Raw genomic sequence first — 24,622 nt, forward strand, 5'->3', positions numbered from 1 at the left:
TTTAATTTTTGTTTATATAAATATTTATTTATATATAATATATTAGAATCATCTTTACACACGCGCCAAATCACAACAACAGTCGCCTCAAGGTGCTTCGCTTTATATTGTACAGTAGATCGTACAATAATTGATACAGAGAAAAACCCAACAATCATATGACCCCCTATGAGCAAGCACTTTGGTGAGAGTGGGAAGGAAAAACTGCCTTTTAACAGGAAGAACCCTCCAGCAGAACCAGGCTCAGGGAGGGGCGGGGCCATCTGCTGTGACCGGTTGGGGTGAGAGAAGGAAAACAGGATAAAAGACATGCTGTGGAAGAGAGACAGAGATTAATAACAAGTACAATTCAATGCAGAGAGGTCTATTAACACATAATGAGTGAAAAAAGTGACTGAAAAGGAAAAACTCAACCCATCATGGGAATCCCCCAGCAGGCTATGCCTATTGCAGCATAACTAAGGGAGGATTCAGGGTCACCTGGTCCAGCCCTAACTATATGCTTTAGCAAAAAGGAAAGTTTTAAGCCTAATCTTAAAAGTAGAGATAGTGTCTGTCTCCCGAATCCAAACTGGAAGCTGGTTCCACAGAAGAGGGGCCTGAAAACTGAAGGCTCTGCCTCCCATTCTACTTTTAAATACTCTAGGAACAACAAGTAAGCCTGCCGTGCAAGAGCGAAGTGCTCTAATAGGCTGATATGGTACTACAAGGTCATTAAGATAAGATGGGGCCTGATTATTTAAGACTTTTATGTGAGGAGCAGGATTTTGAATTCTGGATTTAACAGGAAGCCACTGAAGGGAGCCAGTCCAGCCTAGAAGTAATAAATGCATGAACTAGTTTTTCAATGTCAATTAGTTTAATTAGTAAACTATAAAGATACAATACTAGTTGTATTTGCAGCATTTTCATTCTTTGTGCAAAGCCACCCAGCTTCTGTGTCTACCTATTTGTGTGGCTGCCTTCTTTACAGATTGGACTGGAGCTGGGACGTGCAGCAGGCACACTTGCAACGCCTGAGAAGTTTGGTTTAGGTCATAGAACTAAGTTCATTCTTGGAGCTCAGTTACTGAACACTTAGTTTTGCTTGGTTGCTGGACCGCACACATTGCTGCAGTTGTTTTCCAACTAATGCGCTTTTTTCTACATGAATAACTTTAAAGATTACACCAGCCGCTGCTTGTTTGAGTTCTTTTATTATACCTTCATTCTACCACCATATTTAACATAGCGTCGCTGAGGACCCCAAAAACAGTTTATTGTAAAAGGAAAATAGTAAAACCTTTTTTTTTCTTGCAGCACCATTAGTTATATAATATCTGTCATGTAAGGACAAAAAATAGATTATTATTATTAATTCGGCAAGTTACAAAAATGCTTTTTTTCTTTAATGCAACTTGTAGTTTTTATCCAAAAAAACAATCCACTTTTACTTAATAGCTAATCGACCATCTTTTAACTCTTAATCCCTTAGTTTTCAGTCATTTCAAGTAAACATGATTTATATTGTGTTTATATGACAAAACTAATTAGTGTAATTTTGACCCCAATATAAAATAACTGAAATAAATAACTAGCCAGCCCAGAAACACAATCTTCTTTCTATCCTTGGTCTGTCCTGAAATCTCGTGAAACACCTCACCTACTGTAGGAGGTGTCCAAGAAGGATCCTGGCCAGATTTCCCTACCGCCATAGCCCCCATGTCTGCATGGGGTCTTTTCCAGGACTCCAGACTCCTCCCACAATTCAAAGACACGCATCTTTGGTTAGTTGCTGATTCTAAATTTGCTTTAATTGTGAATGTAAGTGTGAATGTTTGTCTGTCTCTGTGTTAGTCCTATGATAGAATGACATCTTGCACAGGGTGTATTCTGCCTCTCGCCCTGTGACAGCTGGGATAGGCTCCAGCCGTACTGGGGCACAGAATTTGATACGTGGAAGAAAATGATTGGATGGATGAATATATATGTTTTATGTCTCCAACCAAAACATGATTGATGATGTGAGCAGTAGAACCTGATGGGTTATAGAAACTCTTCACACAATTATTAGGGACATCTGTGAAGAAATTAATTGAGGGATAGTTTATTATGTTCCTGTGCTTATTTGGAGGAATGTGTACGAGGTTTAATCTTTTCATCTATTGAGGCATGCATAGGCAAGGTCAAAACTGCAGTTTATTAGAGGTTAACAGGATTTTTCAAATACGTCTTTGAAATATTTGAGCTGAATGTCTTGTGTTGCAAAGAGCATTCATTTACAGGCAGAAAGAGAATGTCCTTGTGCTTCAACCTTTGGTCTGAGTAATTCCAAAAGCTTCTGCAGAATCATATACTATTATCACCTTTATTGCCATGAATCACTGATGTTGAATTTTCTGTGGACCGCAGAGTGTCTGCAGTTACAGCACAATACTTTCCAAGGTTTTTACTTTTTAAGCTACAGAATATTTAAAAAGTCCTAAATTGGAACACAGAATAAGCGTTTGTTTTACAATTGGTTAACTGCCCAAAAAATATTATGCTATGATGATGAGGTCTAGCCTGACTCAGGCTGCTTTGATTTCATAAAAATATGGCAAAAGGCAGAAAGGCACGTGGGTGAAGGGCGGAAGTGCTAGATTTAAACTGTACACATCCACTCACTCATATAAACACAACAAACCTACTCCTCGTACTATATCAGATCTCGTGCCAGTGCAATGAGGTTTCCTTTGCAAAGAAGCACTGCATCAACAAAGAAAGACAATCTGTTTAATATTATAAAAGCCACACTGGGAGCTGGCGGGTTTGTGCAGTAGCATCTGGCGTCACCGCAGATGCCTGCCAGGGTGCACATTAGATCAGAGTAATTGGCCAGGACAGCAGTGTGAGATGGACAAATGAGAACCTCCTCCTGGGTGACCTGATGGCCAAGGGGAGAATGAACAATACTGCTCATAGTGTGATAAAGAGCTTGTGGAGTGAAAAACACACTTCTTCAGGAAAACATACGTTCATCCTGCCAACTTTGTGTTATTGGATTAAAAAGTATACTCATACACAATCATGATTAGTGAGAAATTTGGCAAATCATGTTCTCTAAATCATTCTCTACAGTGTAATTCCAACCTACTATTTACTCATTTGTATACAATATTTGCACGACTATTGCCAATAGTCACAAGATATTATAGTAAACCACGGTAAAGTGTTTGATTTAGCAGACTTTATCTAGACTTCCATATAAATTATTATTTAATAAATTCAGGGTTTAAATGCATCAGTTTATATTCCATTATAAGATTTCAACAGGAACTGGTTTTCTAAATAGGCTTTGGGATATTCTTTACACTTATCCATCGATGGGTAAAGGCCAGATTTACTAAATAGGACAAAATAGCATGTGCACACGATCCCCGCATAGGTGTGGTTCGTTTTACATGTAATGTTTTTTAAACACAGGCAATTCAATTCAGTATCTGGCACAAAAAATGAGACATGCTTTTTTTTTCCTGGCACAGTTAGCAGTAAATTGCGTGTTACAAGCATTAGTAAATCACACTTAGTTTTAATATTTTCCTCTCTCTATCTTTTTTGACTTGAGAAAAGAACTCCCAGAAACACATATGCACCTGGGCCAATCGCAAACATGTCTGAGTTCCCACCTGTTACGTGCAATACTGTCACTGTGCTCTCATTGTAAATACCAAGAGTACTTCAAACCCAGTTTGAACTGGCACAACATGTATATCTGACCCTAAATTTAGTGGAATGTTAACTGAAATTTGGACGTGAATAAATATAATGCTTCATTTTGGGTTACCAAAACATTTAGTGGATTGCCTGGCATTATTATTCACCTTGATGTGCATCAGAAGTAAACCAAAGTTTGTGCTGAGAAAAATTCACTGAATAATATAATACGTCACACTTTTCTATTTCATAAATGGGACTCGCTGTTTACATTATGTGGCAAAATTGTTCATCCATCCATTCACTTCCGCTTATCCTTTTCAGGGTTGCAGGGGGCGCTGGAGGCTATCCCAGATGTCTTAGGGCCAGAGTCAGGGTACACACTAGACAGGTCGTCAGTCTGTTGCAGGGCTAACACATATATACAGACAACCATTCGCACTCATATTCATACCTATGGGCACTTTAGAGTTTCCAATTAACCCATCCCCACTTTAGTGGGGCAAAATTGTTCATTTTTTATTTTTTGTGAAAACATTTTAGAAACTAAACATTTACTTTCATGGTTACAATAATATCGGTGGATGATGATTTTCATAAGTATGTGTGCCTTTGTTTTTCGGAGTTTTGTACTATATTCATATCAGTGGTTGGATCAAAGTTTCCAATCCCAAGTACTACATATTCTGTTAGAAATGGAAGAATTTATTTTTGCTTTCCAATACTATAAAATACACAAACAGTTGTAGCAAAAGTAGAGATAAATAATATTGGCATACAGAAAAATGAAAAAAAAAAAAACATCCACAAGAAAATCAAAATGTAAAAATTACAAACAGAGAGGAGGCTAGTAAACAGGAAATATGTAGCACACAAGTCATCTTGGACCTAAATTCCCTTTCCTTAAACAAATAAATACTTATTGTGAACAATCTCAAATGTTGAAAAAAAAAATGGTTTGACGCCAGGCATGTCTTGAGCAAGCAGATTTAATATTGCTGAGATGGATCAAATGAAGACTTAAAAAAGGAGTTCTAACTGATTCTGAATGTGCAACTTTGATCTTATCTTTGAAAAACTTTGGCAGAAAATGCACACTAATAAAGAAAAGAAATGTAAACAAAATATTTACACGTAATGCAGTCTCATTAGTGTTACATTTCAACTATACTGTGTTTGTACACTGCCACAGACAAACTGTGGTAAAACAAGAGGGGAGCAAAAGGAAACGGCTAAAAACCACCTTTCTTTGCCTTGATGGTAATAATAGAGGAGCCAAGGGAGCAAGGCAAGGCAGCTGGAGCCAGCTCACTTATAGATATAAAAAAGTACTTGAACAAAGAAGCTCCCATTTTTCATGACAGTATCAGCCCACACTGACTGAACTTTAAAAAAGACCTCAGGAAGAAATGGCGCAAATGCCTCAGTGTTCTTATCTCAGAAGAATGGAAGAAAATAGTCTTCAGAGCTCATAGGTAATGGTCCAGATCTGCTCCAGTGATTTTTTTTTTTGGCCTTTCTAAAATGGACTCAGAGCACTCTATTGGTATTCCACAGCAGTCAAATCCATTTGGAAGATTTATTAGATTCCAGTCCGTTCTGCTTCATCCAATTAGTAAAAGGACATCAGGATAAAAGGAGAATCTTGTTAGCTTCCAGTGGTAGTGGATGAGATAGGAACAGCGGCAGAGGTTCATTTCTAACATCCGCATGCTTCCGTTGGCAGCTGTTACACATGTCTGAGGTCAGTCAGAATCATCTTTACACACGCAGGCACACTCTTCATGGTGTTCCAAGGGCACATCTGTCATGGACTTCTGGAGACCTCGTACACCACTTCGATGTTTCAACAGTAGAACCTGTTTACAAAAGAGGCCAGAAGCAGTGTTTTTAAAGCATGTTGAGTGGATAGGTTATTTAGACCTTTAACTGCTGCTTTGCAAAGTGGAACCACGGATGATGGGTGGAAATGTTTGTGTGATTTTGGTATAACAAAAAAAATCTTTGTGAAGTACATTGTAAATATCAAACCAGTCCAACCAATAATATTTTGCTTTGACATGTGTAAGACATGTTGCATGTAATGGTAAAAAAAAATAAAAACCCAGATGTGTTAAAATTCTATGTTCATTGTTCATTTTGTTTTGTTTTGTTTTGAAAAATGCATGTTAAAATGTACATAAATCAGGTTTGGGTTTCAAAAAATCCTCCATTTTTGATTGAAATGCAAACACTTTTTAAGTAACATGGTATGCAAGTAGCAAACTTTGGAAGGTTAAAAAAAAATTAGAATGTTAAAATTCACAAAATAAGAAATGGCAATCTGATTTTAACTGTCTTTGCACTGTTTCACTACAAGATCCATAAACAATGTGGTGGTTTTTCTAAACCACATATAATCGTTTGGGAGTAACTGTCAATCTTTTAAATCTGTTGTTTGAATACAAGGACAAGTTTTAAAATGTCATAGATCAGGGGAAAACAAATTACTTTTGTAAAGCTTTGTGAAGAAGTGAAAACCTTTCAAAGCTTTCAAAGTCCGTGTAACCAATTTCTGCTTGTGGCCCAGCATTTGCTGGCCTTAGAGACCACTAAGCCTTCTGTTTGTACAAACAACCTATATTACTTCCACACGCTATTAGGAGAGAAAGTAGAATCCATATTTGTATCAAAATGATAAGTAAAAGGCAAATAACAAAGGATTCTACCAAGATGATGACCAAAATAACTTTAGAAAACAGAATAGCACAAAACCAGGTTTAAAAAAATCAATATAAATCTGAATAAAACTGCAGTAATATTCACGTATTCCATAATTAAAACTATTTTTTTCTACCTCATATTGCAGGTGTTTTTCATATTATTATGTGTTCAGATAAAAACTAACAAAATAAACATCAAATGGATTTCATCATGCCATGATCAAATTGATATTTACCTCATGATATTTCTTTGTGACTCTGGCAGGAATACACTGACAGTCGTAGCAGCGGTGAGAGCAGCAGGAACAGTTTCCACCACAGCGCTTCACCAGGAGGCAGCTGGGCCAGAAAATGACATCTGTCCTTTTCAGCTCTTCACGCAGGGATACCGAGAAATTACGTGGCGTGCAGCTGTAGAGTTGAACTTCTTCCCTCAGAAGATTGAGATCAGCTCCACCTCAAATGCATCAGATGTTATTATTTCAACACAACATTTCACCAAAACATATTATTTTAATATTAATCATTTCAGTAGTGGCTCTTGGACTAAATTTACATTTAATTCATGAAAACAAACATGTTAATAATGTCCTACCTCGGGCCTTCTTACTGTGGATGAATGATTTCCCCAGCACATGCCATGTAGGTTTGTACAACTCTTCCATATCCATCTGCCATCGTTCTGGTTCCAGGTACTTCATGACCTCCTCTACAGTGCTCAGCTCCGTCACAGCCTCTGACAGCTCCTCAATATCCTGCAGGGATGGAGGGAGAACTGCAGGGGTGTTGGGCTCTGGTACACTCTGTGGGAAAACCAACAAATCAAATGAAGAGAGATGGAACAGATGGGTCATTTGCATACTAACTGAAAAAAAGTGTTTTTTTTAATGTAAAGAGTCCAACTTGCATAGCTTTGGGTTTTGATGGAAAAAGTCTTTAAACAAGCTTTCATAATAAATACACAACTCTCTCAATAAGATGAAATGTGCCATACATAATAAGGTCAAATAATTACCTCATTACATAAACTGCCTCAAGGATACTTAAACCTCAGCCACTTTGTGTGACATTTAAAAGTTGGAAGTGTACTTTAGGTTATAAATATTAAAACAGGATAATTATAGTGAAGGAGGAATTTTGTCATTGGTGACAGGATGTTAAAAATGACCTTACTCTGCTATTGTACATTTTACATCATGATAAAATATAAAGTTTAATTTGAGTTACAGGTCATTAAACGATATGGTGAACTGGACTTGAGTTAAGCTGAAAATCATAACATCGTACTGTAGCAGGGGCTCAAACTAATATTTCGATTAACAGTGACTACAGTCTCTGAGGATCACAGACACATGCAGGGATTTCCACACTGGGCCAAACTGAAGGCATTCGCTTACATTTGACAGAAACATACTGAAGACTGAAATTTCAGTCTGTAAATAAAAATGAAAATGAGAATTTGTCATACATGACAAACGTGATAACAAATTCAACATTTAAAAAACTGACCATGCAATGAGTAATGCAATAGTATAATTATAATTTAATTATTTAAAAATAATACACATTTTTTTATATTAGTCCCCCTCGCCGATGCAAAAAAACAAACAAATCGGAATTAATGAGAGACATTTTTTAAGCTGCCAAATGAGATCGCATCTTTGCCACCTCCTTTGATCACTTTCCATTCCAACATTTATCTCTGTAGATTTGGTTGGCAACAGTATTATTTGTTTCAAGCTCTGAACTCTCTAGTGAGATACAGCAAGCAGTCACAGAGAAGATTGATACCTGGTGTGTTACTCTTCCCACGAGAGAAGGAGCTAATCTGTTAGACCTTTCAGTCTTGTGATGGTGCAACATGTCAGCTCACTGGTCTCTCTAATCTTACGTGACTGACAGGTAGAAGGAAACATTGTGACACAACAACAGCAACATAAAAAAAGCTTGAAAACACTAAAAATGTTGCCTTTTGGCAGCTGTGTTTTAAGGGAATAAATGAGAGGACCGAATGAAGAGTGGCAGTTTTTCTCATTGGTACTAACATTGTAAAGATAAACATTGTAAAATAAATGTTTTACCTAGCTGATAATATGAATACATGTATGTAGAGTAACTATAATGCGCGTCAGCTGACTGCTGAAGCATACGAAGACAGCAGGATTAAGATGCATACTTCTGTAAATTGGACTAGACACAAAGGTAATTAAAAGTTTAAAAAAATATAGAAAGATCTTCATAGTGAATGAAAAGGTAGAACGCCAACAACACTAATAAGATTTATTGGCATCGTAAGTGTGCTCAAAATCCAAGCCCCCTGGCAATGACTTTAAAATGAGATGCCAGTGGTTTGACATGGCTGCACCACAGGCTGGAAAAATACAGCTGATGCACAGCTGTGTTCACGCCACAGATATGACTCATGCTAATGAGGTTTCCTTTATAACAACTGAGCATATCTTTGGTTTATTTGGCACCAACTGAGATACACAATCACAAATGTGAAAGAATTATTTATAGGAAAAAAAATGGTCATATAGCACCATACGTATGAGTGATGCAGCTGTATTTCCAGACAACAGAGAGAATCTGTGATTCTTATTAGTTGAGCCTTGGCAGTGGCTAACTGTATGGACTGGAAGCCATTAACAGCTTGTGAATGTCGATGGTGCAACACTCCCCCAATTAGCAACACTCTGCAAGCTCAGCGTCAGATAGAGAAGCCAAGCAATCCTTCAGAGACACATCAAGATGGTGTGAATAAAGCTATAAGTAGCAGATGAGGGAGCCAATTTAAGGGAATTCAGGAACAAAGTCCTTACATGGACCACCAAAACTGAATTCAGAGCAGTGTCTGTGTGTCAGGTGTAAGACATAGATGTATGAACAGTTATGATATATTCTGTAACGCTTTTTCAGGGTCAAATAAACTAATTAACTATAGAAACAATGCACACATGTTCCATATTAGATGAAGTTCCTCAAGGGCGTTTTAGTAGTTGTAGCTAATGTATAATTAAGATTTATCATGTAAGAGTTTTAACTTTCTGTGTAAAAAAAAATAACCAGTTGCTTCACAAGGTCTTCATTAGTTGTCATTTTGTGATAAATGAACATCTAAAACACAAATGGCTAAAACAAAGTGAGTAAAGCAGTATTCAGCAAAGGCTTTGAGCTCGTTTTTTCCCTCTTTCCAAAACCTTCCTTTTCATAAAGTTTATAGTTAGGGCTCAGTGTGAATCATCTGTTGGTTATGTAGACAGGCTGCTGGGGGACTTCCCACGATGTACTGTGCATTCTTCTCCACTCAACTCTTTTCATACTCCAAGCATTTTTATGCCACTACTGAATGTCTTTAATAGATTGTGTCTTGTCCTTGTCTAGACTCTTGTCTTTGCCCTCACCCTATCAACTGGTCACAGCAGATGGCTGCCCCTCTATGAGCCTTCCTGTTAAGAGGAAGTTCCTCCTTCTCAGTGTCACCAAGCGCTTATTCACAGGGGACAGTCTGAATGTTAGGATTTGCTATTTTTTAAACTTTTGTCCCTGTGTTTACTTTACAATATAAAGGCCCTTGATGGCCTGTTATTATGAATTAGGGCTATATAGACAAAACTGAATTGACTGACTTAGTAATAGAAAGCACAAGACATAAATATTAAACTTCAAGACACTTTGCGGTGACACGACAGAATGACTAAACATTTGGCTAAAATCACAATTTTTTACTTTTATTAAGTGTTTTTAATAGACCAGACTGGTATCTATGATTTTGTTTTGTCTACCTTAGCAACTCTTATTATCTTCCATTTATATCTTTTATGAAATAAATAAATAATAAATGCTGAGCCAGCAGCCCAAGGCACACTAGACAATTCTGCATATTAAGCACAGACATTGTGGAGTCTTCTGTCCTCAAACCAAACTGAAGTACATGCAATTTCGAATCTTATATAAGTTGAAGCACACAGAGACAGCATCCTAAAATGGTATTGCCCAACTTGCAGTCAAGGCCACTTGGGCAGTGAGCTGAGTGCATGTTTCAAAAAATATCACTTGCTTTTGAAAGGCTGAAACTGTTTATTCAGAAGATTTTAAAGTGCTTCTTATCACTACCAAAGCCTCTAAACCCCCTTACCCCGAAGAAGAACTTTGTTCTCAAGCAGTGATTTCCTTGTTTCGGAGTCTCTTTGTTCTCATAAAGCACAACCACACGTTCTTATTTCTGGTATCTAAAATGACAGGTTCAACTAACTATGTTGAGATGACAATTCTGAAATAGCTTTTTGAAATAGCTCTGAAAAACAATATCTTCTCATTCACATGGATTTGAAAACCACTTCCTTGCACAAGAGGACTTTGAGTAAGCAACTTGGTTTGTTGTGCGTGAAAAAAGTGTTTTTTGCTCGCACTATATGCCACACACTGCAATTGAGGTTGCCGTAAAAACAAACCTTAGTTTCATCATGCCAACGGTAAAGCTCCTGTATGACTTTGCCAGTCATTTTCATTCTCTTTAGGAAAGACTTGCATTCTTTACCTGCTCCATTAGCTTCTATTCAAGTCTTCATGTTTACAATTAGACAGTTTTATATGATTAGTGTAGTTTGCTGCTATTCAGACAAGCATAAGGCACATAGATCCTGAGTGTGTAAAACTCTTTTCAATCCATTTAAACAAAGGTGGTAGGATGATGTTTCCTTTCAAAGTAACAGTGCAGTTTAATTGGGGACTGAGACCTCACAGACACAATGATGTATGTTTTGTTTGTCCCTGTAACCCGCAGTGCACACCACTCAACACCGCTTATGCCCTATTCAACAGCCTCCTTCTCCTTCTGTGTTTTAACAACCTCTTTGCCTCAGCCTTTTTGCTTTTTCTAAAATTTCTTCCTGTGAATTACAGGCTGGGTCTTATTTTTTCCCCCTTTCATTCCATGGAAGTGGTGGGGAGGAATTATTGCTTGTTTAAATATATACTAAAGTACTGGCCCCTGCATGGCATGAGGTTCCAGTAGCTGCTGGTTGACCACAGAGGAAACAGAGTGCTGCTGTTCTTGTGTGCTCCTCCTCTGTCAGAGGAAGGTTCAAAGGGAAGGCAGACCGAACGTGCGGAGGCCAAACTTCCTTTTCCCCATCATGGTTTCCGCACCTTCTAGAGTTGGAACATGAAGGAAAAACTTGGTCTCTGTTTCATCAAACAGTTTATGGAAAGGAACTGAACACCGGAGAATAATGTCAATCTGCTATTAAGGGATTAAGTTTAAGTTCAAACTTCTCAAATACCTGCTGTTTCGTGAAGTACTCTTTCTTTTCCAATTAAAATGTTTTATGAAATGTCACATATATTTAGGCGTTGTGTTGCTCTTAACTGTTATTTATGCTTTATTTAGGATGGTTATCTCAACTATGAACTGCTCATTCTTCACTTTTAACTTCTGTGTATAGATGCATAAATGCATGTTAATAATATTAGAGAAAACAAGTAGGTAAATAAATCTAATGCTAAAATAGGTATGGCTTCAACATGGCTGATGAAGGAGATCCAGTTTAGGTGCCACAATGTAAAAATGTGTCTGAAAATAGCAACTTTAACACTGTCGCTGCAAAACTGTGACATTCTGCTATGACTGACCCATAAATCAGAGAGTGCTTTGCTTAAATCGGTGAAAACCTTCCTTAACACTTGAATGAAAGATGTAATGAAAGATGTTGAGCAAGTTTTATGTAAAAACAGAGAGGAAATGATGGATGATAAAGAAAGGCAAAAGTCAACATCTGAACATGATACAATTTTTTACGAGAATTATAGATGAACTCAGATGAATCAAAGCACCAAGCCTTTAAATTCCACTGATGTATGTCCACCATTACTTTTGGCCTTCCACTTGTTGAAAGGTAAAATTGTTTGGAGAGATAAATCTAAATCTCTCTGAGTGGTTACACTGCGAAACAGCAGGTCTTTGGGAATTTCTGTTGTATCCTTGTTAATGTGGAGTACAAGAGGAATGAGAACAAGAGGAAAGGGTCAGGGGTAATCAAGGAAGACCATTGAAACCAGCAGGATACAGTGACTGTGCTTCATAGTAAGTTAAGCTTCTGTGATAATGATAATGACTGCTCTTTTTTGGTTCAGATGTTCAGCCTGCATGGCAAGGATTCTGCTCATGATTATGTTGTTGTTGTAGTAACTAGAGTACACTACAGTACAAAAAAATCCTCTTTTTGATAGATGCCAAATGCAATGTGCTCTAAAGGGTTTATTACAGATGGCAAGGATAACTTCTTAAAGATTCAAATAAAGCATTATTTTAATAATAATTCCCATTAACATTGATACACTTCAATGATTTATTTTCGTCTAAAAGCCAAGGTTATAATATATCGACAGAATTCATGGAGAAATAAAAAAACAGAGGGATTAGATGCTTCATATAACAGCTACACCTCAGCTGCATTGTTTTGAATATTTTTAGACAAGACAATCAGTCATGTAGAGAACCAGTCCACCTGCAACACCAGCTGTAATATCAAAATTTACTGTTTATTAGTTTTATTTAAAAATTAAAAATTTATGATAATATTTTGTTATTTTCTGGAACTTGCCCTACCTCTTTCTAGGTGCATATACTTTGTAAATATGTGTAATTTGTTTATTTAACAGTATAATGTTTGATTATAATACTCTGATTGACTCCATAGTGTAGTATTTAACACATTTGCCTAACACGTGGAGGATCCCCAGCATAAGACTAGGAGGAGACACAAATCCCTGGGAGGTTTGTGTCAAGAAGGGCATCCAGCATAAAAAGCTATGCCAAATCAAACATGTGTCTCCGTTGTGGTAACCCCTTTCAAATAAGGATGCAGGCAAAGGAAGCTTTATTTGCCAGTTTCTCCTGCAAGTTAAATACCTTCCCTGTTTCACTTCTTGGTGGTTTCTACTTTATTGTCAGACACTATTTGAAATATTGTGTGTGCCTGCATAGACCGTGTGTTATACTACAATTTGTAATTATGAGCTCAAACAGACATTAGAGACTCTATTCTTGGACTACATCGCTCAGCATCTAATGACTCAGTTTCCAATATTTTGTGGCTTTTAGCATTTGGCTATCAGGCTAATGGATATCTTTGCAAAGCGTCCTAGCCTGTGTATCAGTCAACTTTTTTGTCTGACTAAAAATAACAAATGCAATTGTAAAAAGACAATAAAGCATTGAATTGACGACATGTGATAGTTCAGCATTTCATTTCTGCAATCCACACATACAGTACTGTTTAACTGCATGCAGCCAAAGCCTACTTGCATGTGATTCATCAGTACTTCTTGAAATACAGCATGGGAACTTGGAAGCAAAAACTGAAAAGCTTCTAGTAACAAAAATCTCATTCTTTGCATATAGATATTCACAGATTATTCATAAAGAGATATAGTTCAATACCCCCCCCCCCCCCACCCAAAAAAAACCACAAACAAAACAAAAACAAAAAAACCCTCACAGTACTCATTCTCTTGTTCAAATAAGAAAGTAATACAAAACACATTTACTTCATACTTCCTTCTGCTGCAAACATTTTTTTCATTAAATCTTTCCTTATAATAGCATCTCATTGGGTTCATATTGGTTAAAGCCTGACCTTGCTTGTGGCCCTGCTGCAGTCTACTGATACAAAAACAGTAATTTGATTTACTGACTCTAACACTGGAAGATAATATATAAGTAATGAATACCTTTCATCTTCTAACTTATCTGTTTAACTGTTTTTGTGATACAGCTTTGAGGTTTGCATGACACTCTGCATGTGTTCAGAGTGACGGTAAATCATTTGGTGGTTCATGCTGCTATCAGCAATGCTATTCTGGGCTTTAATGGTGATGAAAGAATGCAATAATATTGTGAATTAAGACCAAAAGACCAACAACTCTGAAGCACAAAGAAATTAAAACAGTGAATATAAAGCCATTTCAGAAACCTCCGTCGCATATTTGTGCTACAGGCCATCAGGGATTAATGAAGAGTAAAACTGTTGACTTAAACTAGCTTGAACAGAACTAAAACATGACAGGTTAAAACATGGCAGTCATCTCTTTAGTTTATCTTGAGGCTTTTGTCAGTGTGGGATCTGGGACAAATGGATTTTCTGTGTTTGTGTGTGGTCTACATGTCAAGACCAAAAAAAAAGAAGGAGCAAGAGAATGACTAATGGGAAGAGGACAGACGAAGACATAGAAGAGTAGCTATACAGAGACACAAAAGTATGTACTAATAATTTTTCAGATATTATTGATATCAGAAATGCTCTAGTGGCCAGTGACCTTCTGGCAAGAATATAACTGGCTAATCTTGCTGGTTTTTAAACTTCTGCATTACATTGCTCATCATTTTAAAGAATTAAAACGGTCACTTAATTACTTAAATTTAAATTTAATCACACCACATGAGCTACACAAGGTCAGAAGTTTATTATAGCCCTTTCTGTTTCATTCCTTAATCAGCCTTTAGTAGGTGAGCAGTTATGATGGGAACACCAACCTGAGACTATAGAGCTAATGTAGAGAGATGGTTGGGGTGGACCGGAACCCCCAAAAAACTTGGCTTAGTTACTTCTTTCAACCAGATTCTTGTAGTTTTCTTTTGGGTAAATGGCATTTAAACAATCGCAACACTGAATTTATGACCATTCCACCCACGCTGTAGAAATTTCCCTTGAATCATCGCCATAGAGCCAAGACAGAAAAACTCATGGACAGCAAACTAGAATTATCCTACCATTCGACTGATTGATATTTAGCTTGTACTGTATCTTTTCCACAGTGTGTTTTTATACATGATCACATGCAAACCTCATGGGTACTGTTGCTGGAGCCCTTATTCATTATGAGTTCTGGCTTATGCACACACTGTAAATTACAGTGGATAAATGTCTGCCAGAAGTTTAAAAGGTGAATGGAAACAAAGATTAGGTAAGACTGGAACTAGTGATTATAGTATCTGTTACAGGCAAGAGGAACAATAGAAAACAGCAGAACAAAACAGTGTTTGGGTATCTTTGAATCAAATACATATTTCTGGTATACATACAGTACTGTGCAAAAGTTTTAGGCAGGTGTGGAAAAAATGCTGTAAGCAAAGAATGCTTTCAGAAATATAAATGATTGTTTATTGGCCCCAAATGTATTCTGCAGCAGGACAATGACCCCAATCATGCAGCCAAAGTCATTAAGAACTATTTTCAGTGTAAAGAAGAGCAAGAAGTACAGGAAGTGATGGTGCGGCCCCCACAGAGCCCTGATCTCAACATCATTGAGTGTGTCTGGGATTACATGAAGAGACAGAAGGATGTGAGGAAGCCTACATCCACAGAAGATCTGTGGTTAGTTCTCCAAGATGTTTGAAACAACCAACCAGCCGAGTTCCTTCAGAAACTGTGTGCAAGTGCAACCTTGAAGAATTGATACTGTTTTAAAGCCAAAGGGTGGTCACACCAAACACTGATTTGATTTAGATTTCTCTTTTGTTTATTCACTGCATTTTGTTGATTAGTGAAAAAAAAGACGAACATTTTTTAAAGCATTCTTTGCTTACGTCACTTTTTCCTCACCTGCCTAAAACTGTGCAAAGGCACAGTACTGTATTTGTACAAACCAATAAAGAAACACTTCATTTGAATAATACATGATGTAACAATATAAACAGAAACACAGTTGGAAAATTCAGAAATACTCAGAATATCCAGTTCCCCCCAAAAAGGGTCAGTGGACAAATTTTGAATGCAATCTTTAGTGACACTGCAACACCTCCTATGTCAGACTGAAGTGACTACATGGATATATCACGGGTTTAGAACACATTTGGCTTCGTATGGAAGAGTAAAAAACATAAAATAAAATTGAAGTTCAATTATTTCTATTTTGGCATTGCATACTTCAGTATTTCAGGATCCATGATATAAGATTTATCCTTTTTTTGTTAATGTAAATTAAGATATTTTAGTGGTTTTGGTATTCATGAATGAACTTCACTGGATTTACGCCTTTGCAGCTATTGTGTATACATTGTTTTTGCTTTTGTAAAAGTGTATGTGCTATTCTGTCTTCAGTGTATCTTCATAACTAAAATAAATGACAGTACAGGTGCCAGATGTTCCAGTGTGCCTAAGCATAATTTCTCCCCAGTGATGCTTAAAACCTTGGGTACACATAAGCAGGAATGGATGATTGCAAATTAAGACCCCGTGTTATGTAACAAGCAAATTATTTTAATTGTGCTTACATGGAGAGGCACTGCTCACTGCCATGTAAATTCCCAAGATGAAGATGGCAGGAAAGAAACGCTGACAGCTAAGTGTTTACCTACTCACAATGCACATTTTATTTTAGCAGTTAATCATGCACGTACCACAGGCAGCAGGGAGTAGCGGATGCAGAATCCCGGCTCAGAGGGAAAATACTCATCGGAGATGAAGCGAATAGTGATCTGGCTTCCCTTGGAAATGTGACCACCTGGGAGCGATTGTGACCCACACCAGCGACCCAGGATTGTCTTCTCAGTCGGATCTTCTATTTCCACAAAGTCGTACCTGGCACAGTGAACAGAGAAAGGGCAGGACATGTTTTTGGTGTCTTAGATATGATTTGTTAATAGAACCAATCCAGCTATTGCTGGTGCTGTAGCTGGAAATCTGAACTTAGAGTTGAGCCTGTTATCTTTAATTGTGTTCTTGCCTCATTATTAGTCTGTCAGCTCCTTTAAGACTCCCATTGGCACGGTCGTTCTGAAGGTGAGATTGTTAATAAAGCTGCAAGGGCAATAAAGATTTAACCTCATTTAAAAAAAGAATACAAAAATAAATATCTGTAACAGCAGGGTAGCTGCATGAGATGAGATCTCTATTATTTACAGCCCGAGTTAAATGGATAAAAATAAACTGGAAATCACTAGTGCATTGCGGTCAAATCTCAAGTTGAAGAATCTAAGGATAGTGCAGCATAAGCAGCTGTTACTTTTGGCGATTAATGACCAATGATGCGGTCTTTTGACAGGCCTATTACACCACATGTCATTGAAATATAGTTTTTAATTAAACATTGTTGACTGCACAAGAGACCCAGGCCTCTTTAATTGTACTCCAAAACAAATTTCCAGTAGCAAAGTAAAAACTTTACTTTCACATTGTTTTGTTGTATTGGAGATAGCATCTTGTGGAGAAAACCACAACCTTGCCAAGCAGAGGAAAAAACTGTCAGCCCTAAAAAATACAACCTGGGGTTAAATTCTGATATAAGGCCCTTAGCTTTATTAAATATTAGATTTCCACTTTGTCAAAGGATTGTTTTACACTCCACACCTGTTAAGTCACTAGAAAGACAATGCTGCTTCTTGCTAGCTATAGTTAGCAAAGGCACCACAGACATATGCTTCTCATAGCTTTCTGAATTATCCACCTATCCTAGTATGTCCGCTGTCTGTCTGTCTGTCTATTACTTCCCTGCTTGCCATTATATTTCTTTCAAATCTAACATTAAACCACTTTTATCACCTCTTGTAATCTGTAACTGTAACATTTTGCTTTATTGACATGCATATCCTACCTGATGTTATCTGTTTTTTTCTCTTTGAATGTATGTGTGACTAAAGAATGTATCACTTGATCAAAAGCACTGTTTCCTTGTCGTCATTTGAGTTTTCTTTGTAGAGAGATCTCACAGAAGTCTTGTGGCATATTGCTTATAGATTTACTTAGTACAACCTAAGAATGACTTTTAGATTTTTGACTTATCAGTTACAAAATGATTGGTAAGCACACAAGTACTGTTTCAGTATCCCAATCACTCCTCAAATGGCACTTCGGGTCTTTAAGCTGAGTGACTCCTGTAGTTGCAAAAAAACCCTGCAAAATGTCCTTCTGCTCCCATGTTGTGTGACTTTACTAAGTTTCTGATCATCATATTAATATGATTAGTTCTTTAGATATTTTAAAATCACCTTTAATGTGTCATGATGTTCATAGAGTTATAAAGGCAGATAAACAGGGATACCAGCTTAAAAATTATGACTTGACAACTGATTAGCAAATGGTTGAACAGTGTCCCTCGGTTTCTTGGTCAGATTTGACACATTCAGCCAATCTCTGATTACAAATATCTTAGAGTGCAACACTGCAAATATCCAACTTGTACCCTCGTGATAGGTCTTAACTGATCTTTGGGTGATGTCATGATGACTACATCCATCTTTTATATGCAGTTTTATACTCTAGTTCTGGGATTGTTGTCTTTAGTGGTGCATTCCATCAGATTGAAGATTTTAAGTATTTTTTAATGAAAAGTACAAATATATATTGGTTTCTTAAAAATCTATATTTTTTATTTTTGACTTCCATTATGGTCAGTAATGAACATTTTCAGTAATATATTAATATAGTATAATATAACATATATTACACTATAATATATTATAATATATATATTACTGGATTTTAAAATGAAAAAAACTACAGTCAACATAAACTATAAATTTTAGTGTGAGAGAAAAAACAAGACTAAAAGCATCATGTCGTTTGTGGACTTGTCAGGCTTGTGAGTCTGTCTGTAATTACACGACTGTCTGTCTCCTCTGACCGCCCTGCCAATCCATAATACCAGTAAACATTATGAAGTGCAGAGACATATGGCCATGCTCCAAACTCCTTTGGTGTGCCAGTGAAAATATTGACCAATGTCAGCACTTAAGACATGTAGTTCAGGAGTTCAGCCTTTATTATTTATACCTGTGTTTAACTAGTGGCTGCACTGCATTGAATAAAGCCTTGTTTCACTGACTCTTCACAGTCTGGGATTAATCACTTTGCCATTTGCGTCAACAGGCACGCTAACCTCTCATTCAGTGCTGCCAATTCGGATATTTGGATTTCAAGGACATTGTTTACATTTGCACAGGCTTGACAGATTCAGTTCAAGCTGGTTTCAATAAAACAACATGGAGTGACATGAGCAATGCTAAAAATGGATTTTCTGTGATGTTAAATAAACTAAAGGGGTGGGAGTGTCAATACATTTACCAACTCTGTTACCTTTGATGTGGAAATGTATACAGGAAGTTTGTTATCTGCAAAAATGAACTTATTGAGAAGGGCAAAACTGTATATTTCCAGTTTAAATGCATTAATGTTTGATAATTTGTAACAGCAAAAAATCATTTTGGAAAAGGACAAAACATCACTTTAGCTCATCCCTGTTGTCCTCGTTGGAGGTCAGTGAATCGAGAAGCTTTCTTCTCTAAAAGTCATCTTTTAGACTGCTGCAGGGCTTTGACAGATGGCTCATCAATAATGCAGAATACCCTGATCATTACACGTCGACATGTGTTCAGAATCACCATGTTCAACAGTGGTTTCTCAGATTTACAAATAAGGCGACATACTCACAGTGAGCAGGATGAAAATAAAAAAGCGACCTTTTACATGTTGCAGTGGAGAAAGGAGAACCTTTCAGTACCCAGCAAAGAAACTGTGTTTAATATTCACAAAGCTTTCTTGCTACATAGTTTTCCTTCTTGTACATTATTAATAGATACAATATCTGCCACAGAGATGACGCAGATTAGCAACACAAACACTGTCTTTTTAGTCCGCTCTTTTCAGACTGGAGACAGAGAGCATAAATGCCTTTCTCAGAACACTCCTGTCTGGGAGTCGTCAAGCACGAATCAGCTGCCATGCCAACCAGCAGCAAGACCAATCCCTCTCCAATATGCCTCTCCTCCAGTGGATTTGGTAAGAATGCTTTTCATCGTGCCACAGAAAAAACAGAATAACAGATGAGCATCCCGGCTATTCCCTCTCATCATAGCAAAGAGTTCTCACTCCAGGGTTGTTACCAGAGCCAAACACATCTCCCACTGTTGTTTGTTTTAGCCACATTGATGTGAATTAGTGGACAGGAGATTAGACTCTTGTTAATCTGCGTCACATTACACAGTGACATAACAGAGTATCGGCAGCATTGCATGTGATTTTCTTTGTTATAACAACCAGAGAAATGGAGGTCTAAGAGGAAGTTTTGGGGAATTAATTTTTAAACACACATAAAAGATAAAGTAGCAGACTAGGCCAGAGGCTTGTGTGTGTGAGTGTGTATGTGTGTGGGGGGAACAAAGTGTTTGTGTTTGATAGAGGGGAAAAAAGAGAGTGAGTGTAAGAGAAAAGCAGGCAGGTTTGGGATTCTGCGTGTGATTGCATGCACCACTCATCTGTCTGCCAACCCTGGCAAAAGTATGTATCTTGGGATCTGAGCAAAACCTGTTGGGCTTTGTTGGGGGCTTGAGAAGGGTTGGACAAAGATACAAAAATGCTAGAGCTGGAGCAGTGGATGTGAAAATGACTTGCATGACCCTGGAAAAGGATGTTTTTATCGTCTTTGCCCCTTTCTTTGAGGGTGCTGACTAGTGCAGTCTTGTAAGGGCAGTACAGCACAAAAGTTGTCAGTCGGCACCCTGCCCTACTGTGCAACTTTCCCTCGCAGAGTTTTGACAGCAACATTAACCTCATTCGTCAACAGGCACCTGGTCCATGGCAGGTGAGCTAAGGCGCTCAAATTACCTCCAGTCACACACAGAATTTTTAGTTTTTCAATCAGCTGCCCATAAAGACAGATTTTTTTATTTGCACCAGAAGCATAAATGCTGGCTGGCAAAACTATACAGCACTTAAGACAATTAAATTAGCTAGAAACAACATATATAAACACTAGACCAACATCAGAGCCAACATCACAAACACCTCATTAATTGATGGAGTTGAATTTCAAGGAACTGTTCATGGAACAGGGTTTACTCATTCATGTCCACAGCCTGCTTTTTCAGCTACGCAATGCTATCTACACCTTGTCAGCTCTGTAGAGAAGTACAGCGGTCATTCACATTTTTATCCATTAGGGGGCTCTCCAGGAATGACTAGTGAAGTTACCCTCCCCCAGAATCTTCCCCAGATTGAGCTCCATCATGCTAACCAGCCAGTTGTGATATATTGGCAGAAAGGTACTGAGCATAAAGTGCAATGCGTAAATGGGTAAATCGATCGGTGGGGCTTAGGATCCTATTTTAAAATGAATGGCAACACGGGAAAATCAAAGTAGTAATTGAAAGCCGAATGCTCAATAAATTATAGAATGTACTGCATGTGTTTTTGTGTCTGTGCTGCTATGCAGAGGGTGTGGCATGTATCTTTCAAGCTGTTCTATGAGCTGATCCACGCATCAAATATATATGTACTAAAAAGCAATGCTAATCCATGCCTTTCCTGGGTGTAACAAATAACTGGGTTTTCAATATTCACACTCTGGCAGACTAAAGGCAGTTTTACAAATGGCCACACTCTGACTGATTTTCAAATATGGATTAAAACACAGATGGGACATGTCTTTACTTCAGACCAACATGTATCTAGCATGTCAACTGGGAAAGCTCCTATATGATCTCATTAAGACAAGCAAGCAGAGAAAGTGCTCTATAGAGGACAATGTATATTACTTCTGATGCAGAGGCTTCAGAAGTGCTGATGATGGTTATATTTTTCTATAAGACTAATATAATACAATATCTTATTTGAAAAAAAATTGTTATGTAATAAAATTTCATTGAAGTAATATTAAAATACTTTCTGTGAGGATGGCCCCTTTGTTAAATAAAGTGAGGTCAGAAAACACAACGAAACAAAATAATTTTATGTTGCATTAATTTTTTTAATATGTATATTTTTTTCAAATGCATGGCCTTACTTGCATATTCCATCTTCAGGGTCCTCTAGCCCAAATCTCTCATCAAAGGTAAGCTGGATCCTCATGTTGCTGCTGGCGACTAGTCTCCAGACTAACACTGTATTCCTCGGATAAGTGTGCGGGAAGTCTGGGCTGTGGATCATTCCCTCTCCAGACACTGTTATAACTTTCTCCTGGTTAGAATCTTGCACTCCTAAAACAGAAAAAAGAATGCACAGACCATGTAATAGCTTAATATGTAAATCAGATTATAATGCCTAACTGGTCCTTGACTACCAATAGGGATACTCATTTTATTGCATTTTAATTGACAAGAGCTTGGTTTGAAAAAGACTTAAGGTTATAAACTAAAACATGAACATGTCTGCCACAATTAAAGATTATTATGTAGTTTAAAATAGTGAGGTGTTTACCACAAGAAGTGAGACAAAATAAGCGCTCCCTGTTTCGTCAGGCAAATCATTATGTGATTGTCCTCCTACGGTTGGTGGGCCCTCAAGCACCCACCCCAGGGTAAACTGGTCTCTTGGTGTTCCTACCCTCACCTGGTAATGAACTTTAGTTAGTGACTGAAACAGTGAGACTGCAAATACAAGCAGTGGAAATGAACATTTCCTCCAAAGAGTGTCTGGGCTCAGCCTTAGAGATAGGCAGAGGAAATTGGTCATTTGGGAGCCACTAGTCCTCCACATTGAAAGGAACCAGTTGAGGTGGTTAGGCATCTAACTGATGCCTCATGAACTCCTGATATTTAAGGTGATTTGGATGTTCCCCTGGAAGGCGCCCCTGTGAAAGACCCAGGACATACTGAAGAGATCACATCTCTCAGCTGGCTTGGGAACAGGCATTCCCAAAGTGTTCCTGTGGAAGAGCTGATTAAGTTGTGTAGAGCCAGCCCTGCCCTCTGCAACCCAGACCAAGTTACCTGGTTGCATGGATTAAATATTGAGTTTGAGATTTTAAAAAAAAAGTAGGAAATGAGATAACATGAAGGTAACCAATCAAAGAAGTTAAAAATTTAACTGACAGATTTATCTGATACTGGAGTAAACACAAAAGCAGTCTCCAAAGAAAAATTCAATCAATCATACAATCATACTCTTTTATTTTTTATTATCATTTGTGAGTGCATGTAATTGGATTTAATTGTATTGTTATGATTCTTTGTAGAATTCAAGAAACTGTTTTGACCAAACCCAATAATCCAACTGGAACTAGTGGCTACAGGGTTTTAATGACAATGACAACACAATGACTATGCTTGTCACTCAGACCCAGACTGCACAGATCCTGTCACCTTGACATGAAAAATTGCCAAGATGCTTCCACCTGAGCCTCACAATCATTGCAAGACAACACCCTGAAACCATGCTGACTGCAGGGCCATTTTAAAGCCATTTAGTAAAATATAATTAAATATAAATAACATAAATACACGAGAAGCCATCTGCACAATTAAACACATTAAAATTAATATAATATATATATTTTACATTATATATGTCTACTAGTGTAGTATTAATAATTATATCTGTATATAATTTATATGCTTATTTATACTGTTTATTACTCATTACACTTACTAAAATACCTAAGTATTAATTATAACTGAAAAACAACAACTTTAACCAATGTTAAAGTATGTCAAAGGTATTAAAAGAGGATGATTGTTTTGTCTTTGCTGTAAAATCACACATACACAATCTTTTAGTCTGCTTCTCTCTGAGGGAAATGCACTTTTTAGCTGTTTTCCCCAGGCGCATTCATTGAATGCAGAGACGCTATTGAAATTGGCACAAAACACTGTAATGCTGTAGCTATATTTAAGTGAACAACATATAATCTGGCTTCAGGAAAAAGGTTCCTTTAAGCAAAGCCCCATTTTCTATGATAAAGGTTTAAGCTTGTGTCAACACTGAAATATTTTGTTTTGCATTACATAAATTGTCAGCAGAACAATTTACTAAAATAAACACTCACTCGGTGTATTCCAATTAGCATTAACGTGCTGTGCTGAAATTTTGATGACTTTCTGTCAAAGTTTACAATGATAAATTGATACCATCCCCAGCATGGTATTTATTTTTGTACCACTGATGAACATTCAGTATTCATAAAACAATCCAATGCATTTAACCATCAGATGAAGCAGCAGGGGCGTAATGTGTTCAGGAGAAGGAGTGTGCTGCTGGATGTTTGGTAGTCCATTAAATGGATGAGTAACCATTTCCCCCGTGCAATACGAACAATTTTATGTTTAAAGCTTGACTACTCTTTATTTTGCCATAAATTTGACTAAGGATGTGATTCATACTCAGTTGCCTGATTCATTGTGAGGTTATTTGCATTACAAAAACAGGCTAGGTTTATGCCATGTTTTCACCCTGTATAATGTCAAAAAACAGCTCCACAGCAACTGAGTTTCTCTGAATGGTTCCAAGGATAATAAATCTCTTTGAAGGAGT

At 37.4% G+C, this 24,622-nt stretch overlaps 1 protein-coding gene and 1 long non-coding RNA gene across 2 annotated transcripts in view; both read right to left on the minus strand.

The window, feature by feature from the left end:
* Window positions 1-24,622, minus strand: part of LOC146676873 (uncharacterized) — a 313,285-nt gene that overhangs the window by 55,170 nt on the left and 233,493 nt on the right. The window lies entirely within an intron of this gene.
* Window positions 4,351-24,622, minus strand: part of pdgfc (platelet derived growth factor c) — a 47,021-nt gene continuing 26,749 nt past the window's right edge. The window contains exons 2-6 of the mRNA XM_085415864.1: window positions 22,158-22,350; window positions 16,780-16,960; window positions 6,973-7,180; window positions 6,614-6,834; window positions 4,351-5,534 (exon numbers count right to left, since the gene is read on the minus strand). Of these exons, the coding sequence (XP_085271990.1) occupies window positions 5,421-5,534; window positions 6,614-6,834; window positions 6,973-7,180; window positions 16,780-16,960; window positions 22,158-22,350 (917 nt within the window). The 3' untranslated portion in view covers window positions 4,351-5,420. The remainder of the gene's footprint in view (window positions 5,535-6,613; window positions 6,835-6,972; window positions 7,181-16,779; window positions 16,961-22,157; window positions 22,351-24,622) is intronic.

Source organism: Rhamphochromis longiceps, linkage group LG2 (assembly GCF_057381845.1).
Source record: "Rhamphochromis longiceps isolate RC_006_pf linkage group LG2, R_longiceps_female_GT1.1, whole genome shotgun sequence".
NCBI classification, from domain to species: domain Eukaryota; kingdom Metazoa; phylum Chordata; class Actinopteri; order Cichliformes; family Cichlidae; genus Rhamphochromis; species Rhamphochromis longiceps.